General features: G+C 41.7%; 2 protein-coding genes across 5 annotated transcripts in view; one reads left to right on the top strand and one right to left on the bottom strand.

Moving 5' to 3' along the window:
* Positions 1–1,705: 1,705 nt before the first annotated feature.
* B3GALT9 (beta-1,3-galactosyltransferase 9) lies at positions 1,706–6,160 on the bottom strand. Its single transcript, XM_055579789.1, has 2 exons — positions 5,912–6,160; positions 1,706–2,809 (listed from the first exon to the last, which is right to left on the bottom strand). Exons 1-2 carry the CDS (start codon positions 6,158–6,160, stop codon positions 1,706–1,708), a joined length of 1,353 nt encoding a protein of 450 aa, XP_055435764.1.
* FBXW2 (F-box and WD repeat domain containing 2) overlaps positions 5,904–19,338 on the top strand; it is a 26,883-nt gene continuing 13,448 nt past the window's right edge. Inside the window, exons 1-3 of one of the 4 annotated variants that reach the window (XM_055579493.1) lie at positions 5,904–6,051; positions 6,154–6,262; positions 11,593–12,102. In XM_055579493.1, coding sequence (XP_055435468.1) covers positions 11,613–12,102 — 490 coding nt within the window. In that variant the 5' untranslated portion in view covers positions 5,904–6,051; positions 6,154–6,262; positions 11,593–11,612. The other 3 variants (XM_055579495.1, XM_055579492.1, XM_055579494.1) reach the window with 3 other exon arrangements.

Raw genomic sequence — 19,338 nt, 5'->3', positions numbered from 1 at the left:
TTACTCCGTTGTGGTTTTGGGTGGGAGGGAGTGATAACATGCTAAACTGGAAAGGTCCCCAAACTATCATCTTAGTTATTGGTGGTCATCGTTGTTGAGACCTTTAATTTATGAGGTTCAAGTCAATATTGAGTTGATCAAAGAGAGGGAAATTGACTCCTAATAACCAGGGTCAGAATGGAAGGCTCCCTTTGCCTAAACCAGGATACCATCTCACAGATTAACAAAGGATGCACTTGTTTTTCATTGACAAAAAATGTTCCCACCTGTTTTCTAATGTTCTGCTCTCTAAACGGCAAAGCAGTCACCAATCCAGAGGTTTTTATGTGAATATGTTATCGGAGTGTGATGGTTCAGAATATAGAAATAGGTTTCTTTCAAGCCATGGTGACACAGATAAACCAGCCCTGCTCTGTTACAAAATGATTCTCAAGTGACTGGAATTTTCTTGTCCCAGATTAGTTACCTGTCTTTCACCATCTCTGGTATCCCTGAGTTCCGTTTGTCCATGTTCCCATACTGGCCACTTTCCTACTGCTAACACCAGGAAATTTCTGTGGTTTTAAGCCACCTAGTTGGTTGTATTCTGTTAAGCAGCTCTAGGAAACTAATAGAGTACATGGTTGTTGTTTAGTCGCTAAGTCATGTCCAACTCTTTGCAGCCCTGTGGACTGCCAGGCTCCTCGTCCATGGGATTTCCCAGGCAACAATACTGGAGTGGGTTGCTATTTCAGGGATTCTTCCCAACCCAGGATCAAACCCCTGTCTCCTGCATTGGCAGGCAGGTTCTGTACCACTGAACCACGCAGGGAAGCCCAATAGAGTGTCTACATAACATGAGATGTGTATTTGTTGCATCCCATTTGTAAAACACTGCCTAATTAGGACTTGATGGAAATTGTTTAACCAAGAGAGCCAAGTCTTTATGGTAGTGAAATAGTTAATATATGCTGCTGCTGCTGGTGCTGGTAAGTCACTTCAGTCGTGTCTGACTCTCTGTGACCCCAGAGACGGCAGCCCACCAGGCTCCCCCGTCCCTGGGATTCTCCAGGGAAGAACACTGGAGTGGGTTGCCATTTCCTTCTCCAATGCATGCATGCATGCTAAGTTGCTTCAGTCGTGTCCAACTGTGTGTGACCCCAGGCTCCTCTGTCCACGGGGTTCTCCAGGCAAGAATACTGGAGTGGGTTGCCATTTCCTTCTCCAAGTTAATATATACTAGGTAGCTAAAACTTTTAAATGTGATCCCACCATCCAGATTACGAAAAATGTTTCCTGCTTGCAGACAAGATGAACATTTTGTTAAATTCCTTATTTATTATTTCTCTTTAATTCTGAGCATTCTAAAAGGTCAGTCACTGTTGTGATCACTGGAGTCATGACAGTTCCATAGAATGTGATTTTTAGAAACCCATTAATTATAAAAACAAAACAAGACTTCTGAGTTACAATTCAATTTTATGTCCTCTCTTTTCTAGACAGAAGGTTTTATTTTGAAGAGAATCACATTACACCAATTTAAATTTCTTAAAATGAGATCTCAATTCAGTGTAGTACATCAGATGAATAAGACACTTTGCACCTTGCTGAGTACAATTAAAGATTCAGAGAAACTACACAAAAACACAAGGAAGGAGGGACATTTTCTGTAACACGGTTGGAGGTAGTTTTACAAAAACACACTTTGAAGAAAAACAAAGAAACCCTAATCTTCATAAGACATGGCATTATTTTTTATGGTACCCATGTGAAAGCGTTTAAAGCTGTCAAGATACGTCAGAAGTTTGCAGGAAACAAGCCCATAATAGGTTTCAAGCAGCGTACATTCTTTTCCACTGTTAATTTCCTTCCATGCTTGGGGCATTTCAGCATCTGTGGTTTCTGAGGATGTGAAAATGAACTTATAGCAACATCTGTTGTATCTGATGTGCCTTTTCCCAGAAAACCTTGAACTGTGGATGGGTATAAGGCCAATGGTCTTAGCACAAATTCCTACGAACACATCAGCAGGCACTATAATGGGTACTTCTTTGAAAACTACATACATCATCCGAGCCGCATCTTGGGACATAACAAAGGCCTCCCTGCTGCAGTAATCTGGGTAGTACTTTTCTGGGTACTGACTGAAAGGGACAAATTCTTGGCTATTAGGGTCTCTGTTGGGCATATCCTGATGGATAACTCTTCCAACATAGATATCTTCAAGGTGTTCTTTCAGATTGAGAAGATAGTCCACCAAGCTTGGTATATTGACAAACATCTCTTCATCAACCTTCAGGACAAACAGGGCATTGGGACAGAAAGCCACAGCCCACTGCATCATGGCGATAATCTTCAGAGTCTGGTTCTCAGCACTGTCCAAGAAGATGCCTTCAATTATGTCATTATTCTTTTGGGACTCTTTGTCTATCTCTTGCTGAGTGGTTACCAAAACAGGCATTCCCAAAGCAAATAGAGTGAGAATGGGGTGCCCTCCGACACTGGTCACGTTACCCCAGGTTTTCCTGATGAGATCCCGCCTTGTTCCATTTTCTGGGCTACTGAATATAAGAGAGAGCAAAAATACACTCTTCCCTTTACACACCTCTGACTGGCTCAGGATATAGTATTTGGAAAGATTGCTTCTCAAGGGATCCGTGTTCAATTTTCTTGCCTTATCCTTAATTTCAAGAATTTTCTTATCTACATAAGGCAAAGCATGCAGAAAATATTCTTCCACAAAATCAGCCCCAAAAAGCAAGGCATGAAACAGAATAACATTAAACAGGATGAAACACCACTGGTGAGTCCGAAGTCTGCAGAAAGTCACCTAAATGAAAGAACACATTCATTCGTTCAAGCTCCATCCCCATTTCTGTATATATACTCCCGGAATACTGTGTGTACACCTGAAAGTACGTAACAGTACACTATTTTAAGTGTTTACTATAGTGTTTCTGTTACCTCTCTCACTAGATCTTGGTCCCTGGACATCATGCCTCTCTCTTCTCCAGTACTGCTGAGACCCGTATTTAGCACAAAGTGGAAACGGAACAAAATGCTGGCTGTTTTCTTGCTTGGATGAAACCTACTTACTATACTCGAGGCACCTGTGTTAGACACTGGGGAAACAAAGAGGAATCAGACGTAGACACATGAATATAAAGTAACAATTGGTATCATTTGGCTAAAAACTTACGGAAAAATATATGACCGTCCTTTCCAGAACCAATGTGCTTGGGTCAGTTTCTTCTCTGATTACAAAGGTCCAGGGCTATTTGTCAATGGAGTGGCAGCTTTTGTTGACCACTGCCAATGGCTATGGTCAAACGTTTACATTCTTCTAGTAAGAGTTTTCAATTTAATACTGAATTCTGACATTATCTGTTTCGACAGTGTCCCCTAATCTTTCTGACATGTCTTTTTCAATATGGGCAGATTCCTGCTATCTGCACAGCACCTTTTCCGAGATCTAGGACATACCTGATGCCACGCTTATTCCATCTCATTAAAGGAGATGGAAACTTTCCATCTGGAAGAACATATACAATATAGTATTGCAATATAACAGAGCCAGAGACATTAGAAGAATTTAGTCTCTGTTCATCGGAGCTTCAATCAATAAAGACTCCCATAGTGACACTTAATGTCTTACTGAGCACCGGCTGTGAGCCAGGCCCTGTGCTACACACTTTACATGCCTTAACTCTTTCAGTCTTGCTAATATCCCTTTCAGATAGGTTATCTTCAGACTTAAACTGAGCATCCATGTGGTTAAGGCATTTGCTCAAGATCATTCAGTGAGTAAGAAGAGGGTGAGATAGGGCCATGATATAAACTCAGACCTGTCAGTTTCAAAGCTCACTCTTAACCACTAGAAACTCCTGAAGTCCATCTTTTACTTCCCTATGTCTTTTTAATAAGAAAAAAACAACAAAGCAAAACAAATTCCCACAATTATAATCTGAACTCCTTTCCATTTTTTTTCAGTTCATCTGATGATTTACACAAAGAAGAAACTTTAGCCTACTCAAAAGCTTATTCTAGTAGATATAAAATGCTACAGAGATTATAAGAAACTTACATGCATGTTGTCTGTGAACAATCTGGGGGCTTCGGAAATTATTGAGCCCAGAGGCCAAAGTGTGTCCAAATGTATCTCAGGATCACTCAGTCTAACAGCAATTGAAGTACAGTACCTCGTGCCTGAGACCTTCAGGATAAGGTTTCTTGTCAATCAACCTGAGCTTTTGTCCCAGAATACCTTCTATCTAGCTCTATAGGAGAGCAAGTGCTGATCATGTTACAGCCACAGTGAATCCAGAACAAAGAATACAAAGCAAACCTCTTCAAATGCCTCCAACCTTGTGTGCCTCTTGAAGCTGACCCCTTGTCTTTATATGGAGTTCCTGGTGAAGTATGTGTGGGAGTTGAAAGAACAGTTCACACATATGTCTCCATAGCATCATCACACAGGGAGTGTATCTCAAGAAACTAAACAGAGTCGTTTCTGCTCCCTGGTACATGCACGTGCAGGAAATGTGTTAAACATCAGTGGGTCCTTGTCATCCCTGGTGGGTGCCTTTCTTCTACCTAAAGAAACTTATGGTGTAGTTTGATACATGTCTCATCAGGAAGGATTTTGAATTCCTAGTGTAGGCCATGTAAGATTGTTCTTAAATCAGTTATGTCATCCATCTACCTCTCCCAGGCAACTTTATCTCAAAATAGAAAACAACCTGTAATCCCTTTTAGCCTGAACTGGAAAAACTAAGCATTTGATGTTTGCAATATTTCTATTGTCTCTATGTGTAGAAATTACTCCAAATACCATTTGATCAGCAAGTTTATTAAAGAAAGAAAGAAACAACATCCAGCATATTTTTATGTTCCTGTCACAAACAGTTGCACTGAACCTTCTGTTCCTATGCCAGGCTATGTTTCATGTTTCTCTTTTTGCATGTTGATCTTCCTGCCTGCCATTCATAGCAGTTTTTGTAGTTATTTGCCTAGGAATAATTCATTGCATTTTAAAGCTGGCTGTTTTCTCAACAATCATTGTGGATTCTTGGAGATTTTTTTACAAAGTGGGGAATATATATCCTAAAAAAATTCAAATGAGAATTTTTTACATATACAAAAGTGAATGATTACATGGGTCTTGGATTTCATTAAATACAAATTCCATTTTGCAATTTTCATTTTTTAATGAGCCATAAATTTTGCTCCAGGATATCCTCTGGACTTAAACTGAGACAGTTTGGTTTCTTTGTCCATGAGAGGTTCAAACAATATTATCTCTGGGCCAGCTCCATCTAGAATTTTCAGTTTGATTCAGCAAACTCTTAGGGTATTAGGGTTGAGATCATTTGCTGCAAATAGAAGTGCCTGGTTTTCTTGATTACCTTAGCACTGCCTTCTCTTTCATTAAAGCTCACCCAAGCTGACATGTCAACTCATGTCTTCCTAAATTTTCCTGTAATATCATCATCAGTCACCCGCTGCCTTACAAGTTCTCAGTCTTCCTGTTGTCTACCAAACCAAACCAACTCTTTTAAGACCTGACTTTCTGAACTCCATACTTAGTTTCCACCACCACAAAGAATCAACTTTTTATTTCCCACGTGTTCAGTGCCCTAGATGTACTCCGGACGCATGGAGCCTTCGCTCTGCTCTACCACGAACTGCACATACGACTGTCTGTCGTATGAGTAGTTCTTTGGACATGTGTCTTACATTCCCCCTCTCCTCGTAAAGCGAGCATAGTAAGAAAAAGTGTCGCACAGTCGGTGCAAGATCAGATTGGGTGACGGACATAAATTCACTGGACAATTTGTTTATAACGCCTGGAAGTAAACTTCGGGCCCGGTGCCACAGGACTAATGCATCCGGCGCGTGCTCCGTTTCCCTCTACGATCCTCTGCCCTCCCACTTCCGCTTCAAGGCGGGGCCGGAAGTGCAGCCGCGTCCGCTGGGCGCCGCGGGTGGAGGGACGCGCGGAGATGACGCAGGCAGCACCGGAAGCCGCTCCCTTGTGAGGCTGAGGACCCGGAGCGGCGGCCGCCGGTCCAGGTCTGTGTTCTAGGCGGGGCCGGGTCGCGGAGGGGGTTGTTTGGCGCCCGCGCCTCTGCTGACCCTCCGCGCCTCGGGCTGTTTGCCTTTCTCTCGCTGCAGGCGCCATGGCTGCGGAGCTGACCCGGCCGCTGCGAGGTTCTGGCGGCCCGAGCGCGCCTAGTTGGTGTGAGCCCGGCGCGAGGTCCCGGGCCCCGGGGCGCTCGCTCAGGTCAGTGCCGCGCGGAACACGGCTCCGGGAGTAGGGAACCTGGGAGCGGCGAACGGGTTGAAGGGATCTGGAGTTGATTTAGAGATGGGAGAATTGAGTGATTGCCTCCTGGAGCCTCAGTTTCCTTAGCTGCGAAATGAGTTAACCATGATGTCCCAGGGCTGTCAATGAGTTTGAAGGATGAAGCAGTGTGGAGAGGCGGTTTATGAAGTACAAAGCGCTGTACTGATGTGAGGGACTGCGCCATAATTGTGGGTATGCCATGGAAACAGGTGTGTATGTGGAGTGCTGCTTGCAATAAAGATAGTAAGGTTAATGCTAAATAATGGTGGTAACCAGCATTCTTGTAGGCTTCTACTGTGCGGATACTATGCTAAACGTTTTATGTGTATTATCCCGTTTATTCCTTGTAAAAACACTTGTAGATAATGCTGTTAGTGGTTACCTTTTACCAGTGAGGAAGTTGGGTTGAGATAGGTGAAGTGATTCGCCCAGGGTCACCCAGCGACAAGTGGGGTTGCAAAGCCCTGTTTCAGAAACCCTATTTGTATTCCTTCAAAGCTTTTAAAAATTCGTCTTAAAACTGAAGGTGTATATAAACAGATCAGATATTCATACGGTCTTAAATTCATAAAGAGACCTTCACTCCTATTCCTCAACCCTCCAGTATTCTCTGGAAACAACCAGTATTAACCAGCTTCTTGAGTATTCAAAAGATATTTTATGTATATGTAAGTTTATTTAGATAAGCTCAGAGCCTCTGTTCTCTTTAACCCTGGTTGTGCTTGATAAGAAAAGAGAGGGAAGATGAAGCCTCCCTCGCAAAGATAGCAAATGTCTTGTTTTCTCTCTTGATTAGGCCAGGTCCTGAGAGAGGAGAGGTAAATGGCATTCATCATGTTCAGTCAGGAGTGTTCTATCTTTAGTAAGACCTGAAAGTATAAGTTTTGTTTTGCTACTTTGAGAAGGGTTGGGGCTGGGCAAGATGTGCCTGCTGCTTCCTGTGAGACCCAGGGAAAGTCACTCCACTTTGGGGGCCATAAATTTTTTCATTTATTAAGGGCAGTTCTCATACCTTCCACGAGGTCGTGAAAATCACGTGAGGTAACATCTATGGGTAGTACTCTGGTGTTTCAAACCAGTACTAAGATGAGAGTTACCTGAGGGAACGTAGGGACTTAATAGCAGAACCAGAGACCAAACCCACGTTTCCCATCTCCCAGTTTAGGAATCTTTTCACATCTGTCTGTTTCGGAGCTTTGGGATTGTTAATACTGAGGGCCAAAGGGCAGGTTTTATGTTTCGTCTGAAGCTGGGGTCTGGGGGAAAGGATGGGACACCATGGAGTGTGGAGAGGGTGGAAAGAGAATGCCTCTCCTGGGAAATCAGTCTCATGTCAGTAACTGCCCTTAATTATAAAATTAAATTCCCAGTAAGTTTGAGCACTTGAGGTTTTTCTTTTTTTCCTGTATATTTTAATCCATTTTAAGAAAAATGGGGGTGGGGGGTGGGGGAACGGACCAAAAAGAGAAACTGGTAATGTGCTGGGGTTGAAGGGCATGTTACTGGAGCTTTCCTGCCAGGTACTCATAGTAATAAAACTAACAAAAAGTGCCATTTGGGTTACCCTACTGGGCTGTGTTCTAAGCTTGTCCCTACTGTTTGTGATTCGTGCAGTGCTCAAGATGAGCTGGCTTCCATTTTACAGATGACAGAACTGAAGCTCAGAAGTTAGTCGAGTATGTCCATAATCACATAGGAAGTGGCTGAATCTGCGGAAGATTTGATTGACTTCAAAGCATTTTCCTTTACCTCAATCCGCCTCTATAGTTAGCCGTCCTTGACTATTCCCAGTAATGGGAAGCTCAGCACCCTGGAGGCAGCTGTTCCATTATTGGAAAGCTCTGGTGTTGTAAAAACTCCTCCTTCAGTTGCATTGAAATCTCACTTCCTGAGGGTTCCCTGTGGGGCCTTGCGCTGCCAGTGCGTGATGTTCCTAGAGGCTCTCTACGGGTTCAGCTTAGACCGATGACCTTAAGAAAGTTCTCTCCAGAGTCAGTTCATGTTTTAGAGAAACAAAAGCTGATTTAAAAAAAAAAAATAGTGCATTCTGCAAAGCTAATGGGTCCTACTTTATTTTTAAAAGATGCCTTTTTCATGAGAGTGAGAGATGAAGAACTGGATAAGACCTTCCCATAAAGGGTTCAGTAGCTTAAAGGGCAGTCTTTAAGAGTTGGAAGAAAAAATCTTGTTAGGAGAATGTGTAAATCTCAGAAATGCCTGGGTTTTTAAAGGTGCTCAATGGCAAACTCATCCCATAATCTCTGTGGTGTCATGGGTTCATTGATTGGGTGTGCTGTACAATGTCTCTTAGTTATTTGGTAATGATACTGTTTTCATGGGTATTATAAATTTGCCTTGTGTCCATTTAAGTAACAGTTCATTGTACACAAATGTCAGTGTTCCTAAGATGTGTATGTGGCACACTTTGTGTGTGTGGCCGGGCAGATGTGATAGAAGAAGTCCCTCCCCCCACTTCTTCACGGTAAAACATGATTCCTGGGCACATGTTTTGGTTATATTTTTAATTGGCCAGGATTAATTAGCTGTTGGCGATATTTTGTGACTGTCCACAGAAACTTTTTTCTTATCTTGCTGTGAATGATTTTTTTAAAGTAAAACTTTTCCAGAAATATTACAGATAAAAGGTTGCTAGGATTCAGAAAAAGGAGGCTTGTTAATGTTGTTGGTGGCTTCTTTTTTTCCTGCTGTGCCAAGCAACCTGTGGGACCTTAGTTCCCTGACCAGGGATCAAACCCAGGCCCTCTGGCAGTGAACATGCAGAGTCCTAACCACTGGGCAACCAAGAAATTACCAGGACACTTGTTATCTTGTGTTAAGTTCATATAACTTGCCATGAACTCATTAGTTTTTGGCAGCCAAGTAAATCCTTAAATTAATGAATCCTACCTAGCCCAAACCCTGCTGCTGCTGCTGCTAAGTCGCTTCAGTCGTGTCCGACTCTGTGCGACCCCATAGACGGCAGCCCACTGGGCTCCCCTGTCCCTGGACCCTGAGACTTATTAAAATAAGTCCATTCACTATTCGATAACATTAGACACCAGATGATGTGATTAGAAGTGGTTTGTTTGCTTTAACTGCTTTTTGTCTGGTAACAAATGTTCCTGCCGCATTTGATATTGGGAAATTAATGAAAATGATCTTTACAAACCTTAATATTAATGAAGTTGGACAGTGAGATCTGACTATTTGTGTAAACCTGGTAAATTATCATGGCATCTCGTCCCATCACTTCATGGCAAATAGATGGGGAAACAGTGGAAACAGTGACGTTATTTTCTCGGGCTCCAAAATCACTGCAGATAGTGACTGCAGCCATGAAATTAAAAGACACTTGCTCCTTGGAAGAAAAGCTATGACAAACCTGAATAGCATGTTAAAAAGCAGAGACATTACTTTGCCGACAAAGGTCCTTCTAGTCAAAGCTTTGGTTTTTCCAGTAGTCATGTATGGATGTGAGAGTTGGACCATAAAGAAAACTGAGCGCTGAAGAATTCATACTTTTGAACTGTGGTGTTGGAGAAGGCTCTTAAGAGTCTCTTGGACTGCAGAATCCTAAAGGACATCAGTACTGAATATTCATTGGAAGGACTGATGCTGAAGCTGAACCTCCAATCCTTTGGCCACCTGAAGTGAAGAACTGACTCACTGGAAAAGACCCTGATGCTGGGAAAGATTGAAAGCAGGAGGAGAAGGGGACGACAGAGGATGAGATGGTTGGATGGCTTCATCAACTCAATGGACATGAGATCGAGCAAGCTCTGGGAGTTGGTGATGGACAGGGAAGCCTGGTGTGCTTCTGTTCATGGGGTTGCAAAGAGTCGGACACAACTAAGTGACTGGACTGATAAATGAATTTATTTTCCTCTTTCACGTTAATTTGGACATTAGGTTTTTAAATTAGTATGACAGTATGATGGGAAACTGGTCAGATTACAAGTAAAGTTTTTTTTTTTTTTAATCATTGAAATGTTCCAACACATGAAAATCTAATTTTAAAAAAACCCCATGTACTTATTGCCCAGCACTAATATCTATCAACATGGCTGATCTTGGGAAAGATGGTTTTCACAGATTTGCTTTACTTTTTCTTCTCTTCCCATTAGTTTAGTCCCCATGGTGAAGAGTGGGTAGACACTTGACATAATATGGATTGATGGATACTTTTATTTGGGGGGGGGGTGGTTACAGTTAGCCTTAAAGGGGGAGGTGGTATAATCCGATGGACTGGGTGTTCCCAGATCTTATCACCAGGTAGCTGGCTTCATAAGAGCCAGCTTGGTGTGTCTGGAAGAGTCCTGATCTTGAGAGCACTGGCTTTCGGTCTGTTCTGTTGCTATTTTAATAGCACTGTTGGCTGTAGGCAAATCACTTACCTTCTCTGGCCTGCAGCTTCCTCATGTGCTAAGTGAAGGGAATGGTACCTTTCTTTGTGCGTCTTGTAAGCATCAAGATGACTGATTTGTCTTGTTTGTGCACACCTCCAGGACCCTCATGGTTCTTGGGGACACATGAGGTTAAGAGATGTCACCAGCTCATATTAACCTTATTAAAACAGACCATGTAAGGCCAGATAAGGCTTTTGGTAATTCATGTTCTAACAGGCAATGCCATAAAGGAAGTGAAAGAACCAGAACACCTGAGCCATATAACTTACTGCATCTGCTTATTTTTCTTCCCCAAACCTTTTTGCCTAAGCATCTATTGCAAAAGCTAGTGGTCAGTTCTGTGACTCCTGTAACAGGTCAGGTTATACCTAGCCTGCTAACTGATGTCCCAAGTTCTGGCCTAGAGACTGACTTTCTGGGGGTCACATCCTTGTGCTTATTTTTGTGATTTTCGTGCCCAAATAGAGTGTATTTAAGAAAATGGTGTCATGCTGATTTTGATGGGGTTCTATTATACAGAATACACTGTTTCATAAAGAATGGATACTTTGTAAATCTTCTACTGTGAAGATGCGTAGCAAGTGCTAGACTTCAGGAGGAGTGAGGCACACATCAAAAGTACTTTCACTGAGTTATGTCTTGGAGGTCATGATTTGTTAAAGTGTATTTTCTCAAATGTTTTCTTCTGTGCCATGGAAATTATTTCAGATACATACAGTGTATTAACTGTAAAGTTGTAATGTAACTAAGCTCTAAAGTTGTAACAGTTTTTTGCACTAATTTTTAATACTTCATTTGTTAGCAGTCTTGCTTGAACGGTCTTTTTGAGCAGAACTAATACAATATTTTGATGTGCCACAGGTAAATTTTTCCATAACCTTATGGAGAGAAAGGACTTTGAGACATGGCTTGATAACATTTCTGTTACATTTCTTTCTCTGACGGACTTGCAGAAAAATGAAACTCTGGATCACCTGATTAGTCTGAGTGGGGCAGTCCAGCTCAGACACCTCTCCAATAACCTGGAGACTCTGCTCAAGCGGGACTTCCTCAAACTCCTTCCCCTGGAGCTCAGTTTTTATTTGTTAAAATGGCTCGACCCTCAGACTTTACTCACATGCTGCCTCGTCTCTAAACAGTGGAATAAGGTGATAAGTGCCTGTACAGAGGTGTGGCAGACCGCCTGTAAAAATCTGGGCTGGCAGATAGATGATTCTGTTCAGGACGCTTTGCACTGGAAGAAGGTTTATTTGAAGGCTATTCTGAGAATGAAGCAACTGGAGGACCATGAAGCCTTTGAGACCTCATCTTTAATTGGACACAGTGCCAGAGTGTATGCACTTTACTACAAAGATGGACTTCTGTGTACAGGTAAGAGAGCCTGACCTATTTTTTTTCTTTTTAATTTTTGCGTTTCGTGGAGTGTAATCTTACGGACAGAACAAAATACTCCTTAGGCTTGAGAACGGCAGTCGTTAATTATCTGAGATATCTATGATGGCATAGATAGATGCTCCATCCCTGACTGGTTCCTCCTCTCCCCACCACCATCCCTTTATCCTTTTTCACTCTGAGAAGACAATTATTTTTATAAAATTTTATGAGACGAAAGCTCCAGACATTCTTATAAATGTGATATGAGTCTGAAAGCTCTGACTACATTTTTCTATGCTTTTTTTTCCCATATACGGTCCTTCATGTTGGTTAAATTTTTTTTTTTCTTCCTATTAACAGTAATTTTGGGGGAAAAAAGCTGTAGAAAAGTTGCTGTGTGGTCCTAGCAAATAATTCATTTTGAAAGAATTATGAAACCTCTCTGTGTTTGTTTCCTTGTATTTAAAATATGCAAAGGGAGCTATTTCTCTTGCTCTAAGATCCTGTGGTTCTGAGAAGAATTTAGAAGAGTTTGGGCATGGGAATGAAAATAGTTGGATATTTTAAAACTCAGCAAGCAGGGCTTCCCTGGTTGCTCAGTAGTAGAGTTTGCCTGCCAGTGCAGGAGATATGGGTTTGATATCTGAGTCGAGAAGATCCCCTGGATAAGGAAATGGCACCCACTTCAGTATTCTTGCCTGGAAAATGCCATGAACAGAGGAGCCTGGCGGGCTATGGTCCGTTGGGTCGTCAAAGAGTCAGACACGACTTAGCGACTAAACAACAAGAACAACAAGTAGTTAAGTAACTTTTTATTATAAATGTAATGATTAAAGTTAGAATTATGTGCATCTTCCAATTATAATGGGTGTGTGTTTCTACATATGATGATATAGTTAGTGCCCGTGTGTCAGGCAGTACATGTTGATAGCTGTCGCATACAATGACTAAGCAAAGTTTAGAAGGGCTCGAGGTTCTAGATCGCCTTATCAGTGATCACAATGCTATTCACTTCCATCATACGTAATATACAGCATTGGGCTTCCCAGGTGGTGCAATGGTAAAGAAGCCGCCTGCCAATGCAGGAGACACAAATTGATCCCTGGGTCAGGAAGATTCCCCGGAGTAGGAAGTGGCAACCCACTCCAGTATTCCGGCCTGGAAAATCCCATGGACAGAGGAGCCTGACGGGCTGCCATCTGTGGGATCACAAAGAATCAGAACCAGCTCAGCAACTGTGCGCAGCACCGCAGCACGGGGACATCCCGTGTGCTTCCTCCAGAGTGATTTCTGACAAACACTCGAGTGCCACCCACACCACACGGCTCTCACATGCTGCTGCTTTGTGCAAATGTGTTATCATTTAGCCATTTCCATACTCGTGTGTACTCAGGTTGTTTCTGTTTTTATGGATAGTTTTGTCTGCATTATTTTTTCCCTTTGGATTATTCATTTGAGGCAGAAGCCTCAGAGCAGAATCACCAGATCCAGAAGTGTGGATGATTTCATAGGTCCTCTTAGTGTCCTTTGCAGGTGTACTGAATTGATGCTATGCCCGCAGCAAAGTCTGGGGTAAACCTGCTTCTCCCTCAGAGGCCTACCATACTCAGTTTAATATTTTCAGTAGTTAAGAGAGGTACGATTTCTGAAGACTGTTTTATAATTGAATTTCTTTATTCATTGAGGATGTCCATTTTCTTATGTGGTGACATTCTCTGAAATGCTCAACACTTTGTCAGTTTTATAAAATAAACATTTAAGGTATTTCATGGTTTTGTCATCCTGAGATTACTTCATGCTCATGTTATTTCCCTGTCCTATTAAAAGCCTGATTATTGGAACACATCATCTGTTCTTCTATACCTTGGTATACTTTGCCACCTGTGGTGATGACTTTTCAATATTCTTTTTGCCTCATAATCACTGGCAGGTTTTTTTTTTTTTTTTAAGATTAAGATGCCATATTGCCTTTGAACTTGGCACTTACTCACACACTTGGATCAATACTGGCAGTTGACTCATTTTCAGAACTAGCTCCAGCTTTTTTTTTTTTTAATGTCTTGTTAAAGTTCACTTTTGAAATGCAATAAAACCTCAGTTACTTGGCCCAGAAGTGAATGGAATACATTCACTGAATTCCCTAATTACCTGGGCAGTTAATACCTACAAATGACTGTGGCCACAACCCCACATTTTAAGATTGTTCTCCAGGTGAGGCTCTGTGCTGTCTTATTTTTAGTATGATTAAATTCACGGGCTTTGCTTATGGAAAAGTATGCTGTTGAAAATGATTCAAAGCATTTGTTTAAAGCAGCATTCCTGAGACTGTTACTAGCAAGAAATATTTGTTAATAGAATTAAATGTGTTTGTATCACCTTATCACTTAAGAGCTTGTCTTTTCACCGTTGTTGAATTGGGAACTTCTGAATTTGGCAGTAAACTTAGTGACTCAGGTCAGCCCTTAAGCAAGCAGTGGAACAGGATCACCAAAAGGGCTAATACTGCTAACATCAGCCCAGTACAGATTGTGTGATTGTATGAGATTGTATGTCTGTACAGACTTTCAGAAATTCTGCTCATCTCTGAAATGGGAGGAGAGGAACCTATTGTGCTTTGTGCTGTTTGTAGATATTTATTTCTAAAATGCCTACTGTGTGACAGGCAGCTGTGTGACAGGCAGCGTAAGCATACGATCAGAATTAGAATTGTTCTTTCCTCAAAGAATGTACATGCTGTGATCAGGAAGGTAACCTGATTGAGCGAAAGTCTGTGTGAACTGTGGCTAATAAGAAAACACTGACATGGGGAGTTGCTGCTCTGCTGCAGTAGAGAATTCCCGTGTGGAATTCAGACTCAGAATTGTCAGATCTGACTTTCCAGGAGAAGCCCCAAGCCTAGGTTTTTGTGAAATAGCCTCATTTTTTAAAAAAGTATTAATTTTCTAAGTATTATTCAAATTTTAAAAATATTGTGGTTGGATCATATTCAACCTATAAATGCCTATATTGTGACCTCTGACTTGCAGGCAAACGAGAAAAACAAGAGCTATAAAGGAGGTATGATCAGATGCTGTATTTAACTAGTTTTGTTATGGTGAATATTTCACCTTATATACAGATGTCAAATCGTTACATTATACACCTAGAATTAGTACATTGTTGTCTGTCAGTTATATCTTAATTAAAAGAGAGACCAACCCAAAAATGATGTAGTTGAATTGTATGAGGAAAATAAAGTTATGTAGTTTTTCAAAAGAAGGAATGGTTTCTTCATTTGAGAAAGTAGAGTAGTGTTTATGTTGGGTCTTGAAGAATGTATACATTTTGGAGATGTGAGATGCAGTAAGGGTTTTCCAACGGGAAGAGAAGCATTCTAAAGGCATGGAGAGGTCCAAGCATGGAGGAGGAAATGCCGAAATCTTAGAATATCAACGGGGACTCTAAGACTCTTAAAATATGATCTGAAGAAATAGGTTTGGGCTGGAATGCTGTGAACATGTATTTGGACAGTTTCTGTGAACTCTGAATGATTTTTGAACAGAAAGTCTGGTTCAGAGCCTTCCACTTCAAAGAAACTAGTGTTTCTTGTTTCTGTCAGACTTGGGTCCTCTTTTTACAAGATTTTACAATATCCTCCTATCATGAATTAAAAGTCATGGAAGCAACTTATCTATACATACACATTTTGGAAATCAATATAATAGCCAAAGTCTGACCCAGAGGAGAAATAAGAGAACTGTAATTTACAGTAACGTTGAACACAGGCTCCACCGTGGCTGTTCTGGAAGGTGGTAACCAGGTGTCTGCACCTGTGTGTACTGTCGTTGTGAGCATGGCAGCTGTGAATATAGAAGGTTGTATTTGTGTCACAGATACCATCCATGACTTGATCTTTTCAAATGCTGAACAGCCCTTAGCAGAGTCCCCAGGAAAGGACATCTTTCCTCAGTTTATCTGATGGTTACACTCATAGAAAATTAAGCACACAGTTAACCTGCTCGTGGGCTTTGTAAAACAGCAAAAACTGGGCTCAGGTAACTAAGAGTAAGCCTTACACTTAGGAATGTCCGGCAGGACCTTCGGGATGCCCTGCAGAGCACAGGCTGACTCTCTTTGTGTGCTGCAGACGCTGCAGTGTGTCCAGCGTCCTCGGGCTCTGCCGAGTGGAGGCCAGTAATGTCCTCGCTGCGACAGTGAAGCCACCCTGCCATTGCTAAAGTGTTCTCCAGAAGATATTAATTCTTCTAATAACTTTTAACAGATCTCGAGCTTCCAAATTAAATTACTAGTCCATTGCAGTTCCAATGAGTTTAAATAGGTCTAGATACAGGATACTAACGGTAGAGATTTTTGAAAGTAGTAGTTGAATGGAAGAGCAGCTATTGAAATAGAAATGACAGGATTTGGCAGTGAATTGGCTATGTGGCAAGGAATAGGGATATTTCAAAAACGACTGAAGTCTTCTTGCTGCATGTATAAATGCGAAGATAGTACTAGTAAAAGACTAGAAACTGAGGATAAATTCAAGAGGATAGATGGAGTTCCATGTGGGATGAACTGAATCTAATTGGATGTGTAAGTGGAGATTCCCGTAATACTTGGAAATGCAGGGTGAGAGCTTTCGAGAGTGCTCAGGGCTAGAGAGAATGATTTAGGAGTTAGTCACATCATATCTGTGGCTGCAAGTGAAATTTTAAAAGGAGAGAGGAAAAAGAATGCACAGAGTGTAGGGTGGATCCTTTGAGTGTGTACCCAGAGAAAGGGGAGAGGCAAAGAGACAGAAGGCTAATAGGGTTTTAAAAAGGAGAATGAAAGGTGCCTGTCTTAAAGAGGCACTAGTAAATGTTTATTCAGTTGGTTAACAGAGTCAAATGACTCAGGTGGTTGGAGAGCTGAGATCTGATTCTACCAGTTAAATGTTTCAACTTAGCTTGATAAGATAGCTTACTCTATTTGCGTTGCAGCTCCTTTTTCTGCTTTCCTTTGTTACGTTACCCATGTCTGTAATTTTTACGTCAAAGATTGTTTTCACCCTGTTTTCTGAATTGAGAGGGCTTTTTTCCCCTTTCATGTAATGACACACATTACTTTCCCACTACTTCCCGGTCACACTGGGCTGCTGCCAGCGCCCCTGTTTGAGGCAGCACATTCTGACAAGCGTTGTCAGTAATTCCTGCATAGTTTTTAATAGAATGGGTTCAAGGAGTTCTTTATGAATCGATCCTAATGTGTGTTCACATATATTTATATAATAAGTAGAGGTATTTAGTATGTACTTAAAAGTTACATTCTAGGGATTGGTAAACCACAAACCACAGGGGCCAGATCCAGCAGAGTGGAGTAATGGCCCCAGAGACTGTGGCTCAAGAAGACTAATGTATTTACTGTCCAGTCTTTTATAGAAAAAGTTTGGCTGAGCTCTGCCATAGACTGTTGATATTTTATTTTTTTGATTGGGGAGAGAGTGCTGATCACTGTATTCATCCTTTAGATTTCAACTTGTTAATATTGAAAAATTGTTTAATTTTGTAGAGTATTTATTCTTATTTATTTATTTTTGGTGGAGCCATGTGGCGTGCAAGGTCTTGGTTCCCTGACCAGTGATTGAACCCATGCCGCTGGCATTGGCAGCTCGGAGTCTTAACCACTGGACCAGGGAAGTCCCAAGTTTGGGTATTTTTTAACCCATGAAACTCCTTCTTCACACAATCCTATACCAAGGCCTGGCTTCACAGCAAATCAGAGTGAACAAATATATGTGAACACCCATTAGGGTTGATATAGTGTGGAGCCAGGCGTGCCTTCTCCTAGGGCGTGTCTGGGGAGCACCTTAATGTTGAGGAGCATAGCCATAAGCCCAGCGGAACTTCACCTGGGGCGCTTTCTCCTTTCATCCCCTCCTCGTTCCTGCTGTGGACTTTTGTACTGCCCACCACTTTACTGAGTTGTTACTGCTTGTTTAGCCTTTCTGTCTGCCTTGGAAGACCAAGCACCATAAGACCAGGATCCCTGCCTGACATAAAAGTTCTCTAAATATGGGTTGAATGAATGAAGGCGACCCTGTGAAACACTGGCAGTAAATCAGAACCAAGCTCAGTTAGGACCAAACATGTTCTCTTTTCCTGCTTTAGCTTCCTAGAAATACAGTCACAAAATGTTGACTCTGCCAAAAATCTGAGAGGACCTTAAAGGTTATCTGGACCTGTGCTATCCATTGTCCATTGTGGTAGGACTCACGAGCACCTGAGATACGGCTAGCTCAAACTGAGATGTGAAACAGGAAGTACTTGCTGGATTTTGAAGATTTAGAATATAAACCATTTCATTAATAAATTTCTACATTGATTACATTAGCTGATAATGTTTCTTTTTGGCATACTGAGTTAAAAATTAAATTATTTCCCCTTTTTTGTACTTTTTAAAGTAAATATTAGAAAAATTTACATTGCGTATGTGGCTTGTCTTCTCTTTCTGCCGGATAGTATTCTTAGATCATTGGTCCTCAATGGGTGCTAGTAAGTTCACTGGCAAGTTTTATGATTATTGGCTCCTGCCTCAGATGTTCTGAGTTAGAATCTCTGAAGATAAGGCCTAGCATGTATGTCTTGATAAAAGCTCTCCAGTGGATTCTGATGCCTCATATGCCATTGAGAACCGCCAGCCAAGTCCCACCTTTCATGTTATAGAAGGAAACGGAACCCCTGGTTAGTAAAATGACAGCAGACCGGGCCTCCATTCCAGCGTGCTCTCACGGGGTCCCAGGGTGAAAGTTCTGCTCTCTCATAACTCATAGATAGTTTTCCATTGGCTGAAACAGTGGCTCTTGATCAGTCCTTGAAGGTGGAATTGTGGCTGGCTTTCTTTAGTCATTTAGGCTTTTTGAAAACTGATCAGTTGGTGCTTTTCCAAGATACCATGTCCTTATTACAGCAGTTACATTTATGTATCTTCAAAATAACTTTCTTTGTCAATTCTTAATATTTTTATAAAGGTGAATTGTGAAACATGAATTAATCATTACGATTTTAAATGTGATTTCCCCAGTGGCTCAGTGGTAAAGAATCTGTCTGCAGTGCAGGAGACATGGGTTCAATCCCTGGGTCTGGAACGTCCCCCGGAGGAGGAAATGGCAACCCACTCCAGTGTTCTTGCCTGGGAAATGCCATGGACAGAGGAGCCTTGTGGGCTGCAGTCCATTGGGCCACAAAGAGTCAGGCATGACTTGGTTACTAA

The sequence above is a fragment of the Bubalus kerabau genome, chromosome 4 (genome assembly GCF_029407905.1).
Source record: "Bubalus kerabau isolate K-KA32 ecotype Philippines breed swamp buffalo chromosome 4, PCC_UOA_SB_1v2, whole genome shotgun sequence".
In the NCBI taxonomy this organism is placed as follows: Eukaryota; Metazoa; Chordata; class Mammalia; order Artiodactyla; family Bovidae; genus Bubalus; species Bubalus kerabau.
This window is presented reverse-complemented; position numbering and strand designations above follow the sequence as displayed.